The sequence below is a fragment of the Alligator sinensis genome, unplaced genomic scaffold (genome assembly GCF_000455745.1).
Source record: "Alligator sinensis unplaced genomic scaffold, ASM45574v1 scaffold527_1, whole genome shotgun sequence".
In the NCBI taxonomy this organism is placed as follows: Eukaryota; Metazoa; Chordata; order Crocodylia; family Alligatoridae; genus Alligator; species Alligator sinensis.
This window is the reverse complement of record NW_005841958.1, coordinates 752,004-761,205: the sequence shown is the minus strand read 5'-3', so window position 1 is coordinate 761,205 and position 9,202 is coordinate 752,004. Positions and strand designations below refer to the sequence as shown.

Genomic DNA, 9,202 nt, shown 5'->3' with positions numbered 1-9,202 from the left:
GGAAAGAGATGGCACTTACATTTTGTTCTCACTTCTTCAGTTTTGACCTGTCATGAGCTTTCCTCTGGACTGGCCATTTCTGAAAGCTGCATGCCCAGAGTTTGGTATATACAATGGAATAGATTGAATTTAATAAAAATAGAATTTTAGAATCATAGAAAGAAGGACCAGAAGGGACCTGTAAGGCCATTAAGTCTGGTCTGCTGCCATGGGCAGGAGGTTATTGGGCTCAAATGAGCTTGTCCAGCCTCCTCTTGAACACCTCCAGGGATGGTGACTATACTACCTTTGCCAGGAGCGTGTTCCAGATTCTAGATACCCTTATGGAAAAGAAGCTTTTCCTTGTGTCTAGCCTAAATTTTTCCTCAGTTAACTTGTGCCCGTTGGTCCTTATCCTCCTTTCTGAAGAGTTGCTCCCTAGATCTTTGTGTTCACCCCGGCGTACTTTGTAGGCGGCTATCTAGTCACCTCTGAGTCTTCTCTTATGCAGATTGAACAAACCCAGTTCCTGGAGTCTCTCCTCGTAGGGCCTATCCTCCAGGCCTCTAATCATACGGGTGGCTCTCCTCTGGACTCTTTCAAGCTTCTGAATTGCAGAGCTCAGAATTGGATACAGTACTCCAGCTGTGGCCTCACCAAGGCTGAGTAAAGCGGGAGAATGACTTCCTAGGTCTTGCTTGAGATGCAGTGGTAGAAGCAAGCCAGAGTTTTGTTTGCTTTGCCAGCTGCGGCATCGCATTGGTGGCTCATGTTCATCTTGTGGTTGGTAATTACCCCCAAGTCTCTTCCGGTTGCGGTGCTAGCAAGTGCAGTGCTGCTGAACCTATAAGTGTGATGCAGGTTTTTTCTCCCAAGGTGGAGCACCTTGCATTTCTCTATGTTGAATGACATCAGGTTTTGATCTGCCCACCTTGTGAGCCTGTCCAGGTCGGCCTGAATCTCCAGCCTATCCTCTAGTATAACCACACTTCCCCATAGTGTGGTGATATGAGTTTCAGTTAACTTCATTAATAACATTGAGACTAAAAGGGAGTTAATGTTTTCATGCCACTAGACTAGGAACAGTCCACATACAAATAGACTTTGCTCTGAATGAGCATCTTTTACTACAGGGGCAGGCAGTCATTTTGGGCAGAGGGTCATTTACTGAGTTTTGGCAAGCCATCGAGGGCCGCATAACAGGCAGCCCGGAGCAGATTAATATTAATTTTCTAAATTTTTTAGGGGCCCCATGGGCTGGATAGAATGGCCTGGCGGGCTGCATCCGGCCCCCGGGCTGCATTTTGCCCACCCCTGTTTTAGTGGCAGCTGTCAAATTGAATGTAAGAAAATGGTGCTCCTGCCTAACCATAATTTAAGGGTTCTTTTGAAGTACAATATGTTAAGCAAACTTTTACAGACAGTATTGAGAAAAACAAGATGTTGGCTTTCATCAAATACTTGGTCGTGCATATTTTACTATAAATGAGATGTTAACAGAAATAATCTACCTATTGATGCAAAGACTTTGCTGTATTGCCACTTGAGACAGATATTCACACCTAAACATCCGTGATTTAAGTGGCATAAGCAGGAAAGGAATTGCTAAGAGAATCTTCACCGCTACAGTGGTAACATAAAGCCGTGGTGGTCAGCCTCCTGCCAACAGAGCCATGTCATCCGGCCTGCAGGATGCCCCACGGGTCTCGAACTTTGGCAGCAGGAGAACAGTTGCAGAGTTAATTGCTCCCAGAGCTGTGGCAATTAACAGACACTGCTTCCCTGCCACTAAATTTTCTAATGCATGGGAAGGCCCGTGGTCCAGATGACACAGCCCTGTGTGTGTGGTCACTCTGCTGCCTAATATGACTTATGGAGTTGTGCTAGTGCATTGGATCACATCTGAAAGCTGATCCTGTGAGCTGGATCTGCCCGTGGACCAGCCTTGGGCTGAGTAAGTGGTGCATGGAGCCTGAGAGGTTGAGCACCACTGACATAAAAGATAAACTTAACTGTAAAACCTCTACTCCTGCCTAGATTCACTGATTTAAAATTTTTAGTCTGTTTTGTGATGCTGTTATCTAGGTCTGTAACATGGATATTATACCCACTGCCTTTGATACTTCCCACCCACACCTCGAATTAACCTAGTTTTATTTAAGACCACCTTGGGGTGTATGCTGCCTTCAGATAAAAGGAGTGCTAACTTCTGAATTCTGAAATTTATGGAGTATGGTTATCCAACTTGTAATAAGCTATTGGGGCGATGAGTGGAAGACCACTTGGTCTCAAACCATATTGGGATCATATGTGTTGGATCATATGGAAAGGACCTTGCAAAGTCATCCAGACTATTTCCCTGCTCAAAGCAGAGTCATTCCCGACTACACTGTCCCAGCCAAGTGTCTGTTCAACCTGCTTTTGAAAATTTCCAAGGATGGAGATTTCAGAACTTTTCTAGGTAGCCTCTTCACAGTGCTTGACCACCCTCACAGTCAAAGTTTCCCCTAATGTCCAACCTAAATTTCTTCTGCTGCAGTTTGAGTCCACTGCTTCTAGCCTTATCCCCTGTGGCCACAGAGAAAAGCTCATTTCCATCCTTTCTCTCATTGCCATTCAGGTATTTGGAAACTGTTATCAAATCCCCACTCAGTCGTCTCTTCCCCGGACTTACTAACCCTAGTTCTTTCAGTCTTTCCTCATAAATCATGCTTCCAGGCCTCTGCTCATTGTTGTTACTCTCTACTGGACTTTTTCCTGATCTGTCCACATCTTTTTGTCAAGTGTGGAGCTAACACAGATACAGTACCCCAGGTAAGGCCTCACTAATCCTGAATAGGACAGAAGAATCCTTTTCCTTGATTTTTAAAGTGACAACCCTGTTAATACAATCCAGTATATTATGGGCCTGTTGGAGGGGAAGGAGGGTCCTGCACTGGCCTCACTTGGGTGCCATGTGTAGTGTGGCTCTTAGTGCAGTCACTATATGCAGCATGTATCCTAGATTGGCTGGGGCAGAATCCCTGTGGTAGTTGCCTATATCCCCCAGAGCAAACACCTTAGATACATTATTAATAACCTCCAACGCCTCTTGGAAAAGGATGACTGTCTCAAGGTACCACTGGGGGCAAGCCTGTCCCGGCTTATAGAACCTCCAATGCCATAAGTCAAGCAACAGACTAAATCTCTTCCTCACTAAGGCACCAGGCCTTGCAATGGACACAGTTGCCTACTGTATCCCCACATCAATACAGACCACATCAACGGTGGACCTGATAATGAATAAAACATCCAAGGCTTATTCACTTGCAACTCTGTCAATGTCATGTAAGCCATTGCCTGCTTACAATGCCTGTATGCTAGTTATATTGGACAGACACGGTGATCTCTGCGTGTAAGAATGAATGAACACTGGTCTGATATCAGTTGCAGAAAGGCACACAAGCCTGTGGCAGAACGCCTCAACCTCCTTGGATACTCCACTGCTGACCTCAAGATTGCTATTCTTGGGCAGAAACATTTAAAAAAACAGTTTGAACAGGAAATTTTGGAACAACTTATCATTCACATAATAGACTATGTTAAGTGTGGTTTAAATGGGGACTACAGATTCTTATCCCATTACCTGGATTCTCTTCTGGGTTCTTTACTTGTATGTCTCTTTTGGTGCTCCCCTTCTCCTTTCCCCCTCCCTCCTGCTTTTCCATTTATTGTATTCTAATCACTCGCTCTATTTTATACTGTCTTCTGTGCTGTCCGTTCCCAGCATCTGGCTTCACAAAAGCTTGTGCTGTCTCTATATCTATCTTTTATCTAGGTATGTCCGTACCATTATTTCCCCAAATGGCTTCTAAACTTCTTTTTAAAGTCATTTGTGATTAAAATTGTAGAGGGGAATGACAGTTCTGTGGAAAAATAGAGATTTTAGCCAAATCTACTGATATTCTTTGTATGAATAATTTGTGGGTAACTGTACAGAGTAACTTGTTTATTTTAATTTCACTGAATCTGTCACCATTAGCAAACAGGGTTTCCACACTTTCAACTTGCTTTCATTTTTCTTCTCTGCACTCCTTATTGAGTAGTAAATTTTGTCTCTCTCTCTTCCTAACAGCCACGTTCCCCCCAGATAGTACCTGTCTTGATCCACTTATCCCATAGGATAATCCACTTATGAAATAGAGAACATGGAATCAGCTTTCATTAGAGCAGATCAGTAAAATATAAGGGGAATTACCTGTCATTCATTTGGCCTGTGTATATTAGTATTCTTAACAAGTCAGGTCATCTTTTACATAGAATACTAATGCTAAGAATTTATCCATGCAGTTACAGGTGCTCTGAATTTGCACTGCATAATGCTGTTTCCATAAGTTTAGTCCTGACTTAATTTTAAAAAGTGAAGCAAGCTAAAGTTCTTGAACATGTAATGCAAAATTTAGTAAGCTAACACAGAGGAACTTCAGCATGCTCTTTGGAATACCATATATAAGCAGGCATAACATATATAACCAGTGCCTTGTTATTGTAGGAATTTAAAGAATTGAATTTAATCAATTTTATAATAATCATAAACTGCTAGTTTGAAATGACCTGTTTAGACTTTAATATTAAAACTACCAGAAGGATGGACATAGTCATATAGCTATCAGTATGCAAAAAAGGAGTCCAGTCTTCTGAGGTGTAGTAGGTGATTATGGCAAATATTTGATACTCATTCTTTAATAAATTAGCATCCAAGTTAACTACAGATCAGACACCATCAGCATTACTGCTGTCTGTTTTGTGGATGTTTAGGGAATTCTGCCAAGAGCAGTATGGGAGGAGGGGTGGGAACATCATGGCGCTTGTTTTGAATGAGAGTGATGGAAGGTCACATCAGAGGCAATTGGAGGAGAAAGTTGACACTGTGAGGGTGAATGACAGATAATGGAGGGAGTAGTATGTTGTGATGAACTTTGAAGTGAGGGTGAGTAGCTTTGTTTTGTTTTGTTTTGTTTTTATAGGGATAGAGAAGCAGTAGCTAATTGGGAAGGGTGACATAATTTCCCTCAGTTGTTTGAATTATCTCTGCAGCAGAATTTTGCAGTAGAAGTGAGTGAGGCAAAATGACGTTTGTGAAGGGCAGAGCGAACACTGTTGCAGAGATCAAGGCACAAGAGGAGGACCTGAGCAAGTGTTTTAGCTGTGACAGTAGATGGGAAAGCCTGTGCCTTGGAGATTTTGTACAGAAAGAATCAGCAGGATGCAAGGCTTGAATCAAAGATGATGCTCTGTTTATAGGCCTTCCTGTTCTGGGGTTTGATTAGCAGAAGTGCTAACTGTTCTCAGCTGCAGCTGAAATTAATTGTAGTAGCACTTTGAATATATGAGGTACAAACATACTGCTAAGAACCCTGAAAAATTGGCCTTTAATTACCTCAAATTTAGTGTCCCAAATTAAATAGAAACTTTTGACTTTTAGTATCTGCATTGAGCTCCTAAATGCAAAAAGGGGGTGATGATAACCCCTCACCTCAAGAAGATGTTGAGATAATATTTAATGTGCAAGAAGCACTTGTCTCTGTGATGCTCATCATAATAGTACACCCCTGAAGAAATGTAATAATCTGTCTTCATGGATGGGTTTGAATAGCAAGCAGTAAGTAATGTATTGGGCCAGACACTGATCATGAGGAACAAACCAATATTGAGGAGCACTAAAGGAGGCAGGTGTTTTGTGGAAAACATAGCCTGTGATCGTGAAATCAAAGCACTCCAAAGCAAGCGCACTGACTTCGCAATCTTCACTGTTTTGTAGAATTAATGTTTGTTAAAGTATGTGGAACTAAGCTATCTAATACACTTATGTCTTATTGCATGTGGAGGCTGCACCATTTGACTTCTTTTTAAACTGATATGGGTAAATTGGTACAAAAATTGTGTCCACACAAGCTGGAAAGGTTCAAACAACATGGGAAATCAACTTTATTTATTTGAGCCTTGACTGTTCATGGGGATGGTTCACTGTAGTGAGCTGTTCTGTAGAGAAGGAAAACTTTTCTGGGTGGGACAGAGGCACTACAGCTGCAGCAATAAATGTAAAGCCATGAAATGTTAGTAAGATATTCTGGACTCCCTTTTGATTAGAGGGTAGTGGGGATACAAAAAATCTGTGAAATCAAGTGCATACTACATTGGAATCATTAGAAATGTTAGTGGCAATTGCAGCAGCTTAGGAGGGCCTCTTAGTTTGGTAGCTGTCGTGTTACGGGTGTGGGACCAGGAAACATGGAGACATTAGTGCATAATAGGGCCAGTTGGTGTCCCCTGACTTTCAAATAGGAACAAATCTGTTGTCTGGTTCTGGGATGATTGCTGAACCTAGGTAATAGTTTTTTATTTATTTTTTCCTTTAAATACAATTATGCCTGCTGCTTGCACCTGTGCTTTGAATGTTTCAGTGCTTGTGCACCTTTTTTGCTGAGTCACTTTGAGTTCTGTATTTATTATTTCTTTAAATTGGACATATTTGATCAGGAAGAGTACAACTGCTTGATTTTTAGCTGGACTTTCATATTCAGCTTGGTTCTTTTTGGCTTGCATATCACCCAGCAGTAAAAACTCTGTGACTTAATTTCATCAGTACATTTGACATGCTAGTGACATCTGATACTGGCTAGCTCTCCCATGGTTTGTATTGGCTTAGTCAAAATATGTGATTCCATACTTAATATGACAAAGTACTTAAAACTGAATTAGCCAGAGGGTGTAGGCCTTGCTGGGGCATTGATCAATGTATGCTGCTCATACAAAGGCCTTGCTAAAGCATTGCCAGAATAGGCCTCACCAGTCAACTGATGGATGCCTGAACTCTTCACATAAACAAAACTTGGCATGTGAACCAGATGTGCATTCCTAACAAGAGATAGGAGGCGGGGATTAGTCTAGTAACAGGATAATAAGGCTGGAATGGGAACACCCAGGTCAGAATGTGAAACAAGCTTAGGGTACAGGTCGGTTTGAAGCATTCAAGAGACAGATGGAATGAAATATGCAATTTGTTTTGATCATTGTATAAAAAGAGAATTGGAAAGCAAGGTAATTTTGTAGCAGCCTGGGGGAGACTGGTGTTGTGCCAACTGCCTTGTCACAGGTACAAATGCCTTAACTTCTGGTCTGATGTGCTTGTTAGAACAAAACGTGTTAAGGCTGTGCATCTAGACAATAAACAAGGTCGAATCTTTGCTGCTGAACTGAGCCTGTGGTCGTTCTTTAAGACGAGATTGGTGTTGGAATCTCTTGGCTGTGACTTGTCGACACTGCAGTTCCTGAAACTTCAACACCGACGACACATCAATAACACCCAACAAGGACAACTGCAACGATGACACTGATGATAACCCCAGATGACAGAGGGTAGTAGGTCTTTCAATTAAAAAGGCATCCTTTCAGCGTGAAGGGCAGTTCTGCTTTGTAAAATAGCTTGTGTCATCCATGATTGCCGATGACCTCTGCCAAGGTTGGGTGGTAGTTGTGCATACAACCTCAAGCTTGCAAAGAATTGAACAGATATTTTAAGGAAGTGACTTGTAGAATGCTGCTGAAGCAAAGGTTATATGGCATAAAAAAGATTTGTGAGTAGTGTGTGGTATGCTGTCGGACACTTTTTAATTGGCCATGGAGGCTATTTGTTTTTACAACTGTAATCTGTAGGTTAGGGTGTTAGCCAGTCTGCTTTTGCATTTGCTTTAAAAAAAAATAGTTTAGTTTCCACTGGCCAAAGACTGGCGTATTCCATAAATAAAACAGGGTGCAGTATTTGTGTTCTTTCTGTGCTTTTTGTATTTGATTTTGTTGGCTTGGACAGGAGAGCAGGTATCAAGATTTAGCAATGGAATACATTTTCTGCTTTGCCTTTTAGCAGACTGTCTGCTGTGGTGAGAAAGGAAAAGGTATCAGTCTGCAGTTAAAATCTTGTATTTTCCCTGCTATTTATTGAGCAATAGTGATAAAGAGCAAGTAAGACTCTTAGTTTTCAGAAGAGCTGTTAATTTTTGTTGTTTTGGGAATGTTTTTCCTTAGAAACTTCAATATAAATTTACCTGTTGAGGGTAATGTCTGGTCAGTTATCGGCAGTTCACCATGGAAAAACAGGGATTTTCTCATTTTTAGGAGAAAAACACAGGAAATGTCGGGTTTTCCCTTGTAGGCTGTCAGAGTTCCAGCCTGCAAAGGGCTGGGTGGGGGTGGGGAACAGGAGGACGGTGATGAGGCAGGGGGTGCCACATGCATGTGCGTGTGCGCACATGCATGTGGCAGACCAGGCAGCATGGAGAGCAGCTCCCTGCAAGTAAGTCTAGGCGGGGAGATTTGAGGCCCCCATAGTGAGCGAGGGAGTTGAGCAGGGCTGGGGTTCCATCTGGGGACATGCATGGGGCTTGGGGTCTGGGGTCAGGGTGGAAATGTGTGGCTGCAGGGTCCAGCTGGGCAGCAGACAACTCGTCTAGGGGATGGTGGGCAGGCTGGCTCCCCACCACTGTGCGTACTCCCAGGTGGGCATTGGGGTCTCATGTGCCCAAGACGTGTATGGGGCAGGGGCAGATGCAGGCTGCCTGCTGTGGGCTTGGGGCTCCCCACTCTGCTGCCTACCCTCTGGGGCCTGTGTGACAGGGCAGCTGCTGCCAGGTGGGCAAGGGATGCCTTGCCTTGATGGCACAGGCCTCCAAGCAGTGGGTGGGACCCAGAACAGCAGTGTGGGGGTCCCCGAGCCTGCAGTGGGTTGGATGCTTCTGCCTCCCTCTATGCTTCATGTCATGGGCTCTACTCCAGCTGTGCCACTCATCGGGGAGGGGAAGCCGGGCTTCATGCTCCGCTCCAGTGGCAGGTGGAGCTCAAGTGCTCTTGGGGGGGGGGCAGGAGGCTGTGGACCTATGTGACTGGCCCTGTAGCCCTGGCATCTGGGGTGCTCCTGCCTCCCACAGCCACCCAACCCGGGCACCTGGGGACCTCTTCCTGCAGGGCCGGGAGGCTGTGGGTGGGGAGTGAGGGGCACTGGCAGGGCTGGGGGACTGCAGCTTGGGAGTAAGGGGCAATGGCATGGGTGGGGCATTGGCACATCAGAGCTATACAAAGCAGAGGAGGAGGACAGCCGGAGTTGAACCTGCGTCCTGGTGAGTGAAGGCGGCAGGAGGAACTCTGATTTTTCCATGATAAAAAAAAAAAAAAAAAAAAACAAAAGCCC

At 43.9% G+C, this 9,202-nt stretch overlaps 1 protein-coding gene across 4 annotated transcripts in view; it reads left to right on the top strand.

The window, feature by feature from the left end:
• Positions 1–9,202, top strand: part of INPP5F (inositol polyphosphate-5-phosphatase F) — a 94,973-nt gene that overhangs the window by 3,097 nt on the left and 82,674 nt on the right. For 2 of the 4 annotated variants that reach the window (XM_025200163.1, XM_025200160.1), the window contains exon 1: positions 7,536–7,595. The exons of 1 other annotated variant lie outside the window; for it this stretch is intronic. In XM_025200163.1, coding sequence (XP_025055948.1) covers positions 7,556–7,595 — 40 coding nt within the window. In that variant the 5' untranslated portion in view covers positions 7,536–7,555. Of the gene's footprint in view, positions 1–7,352; positions 7,378–7,535; positions 7,596–9,202 lie in introns of those variants that run through there. One more of the 4 variants, XM_025200162.1, reaches the window with a different exon arrangement.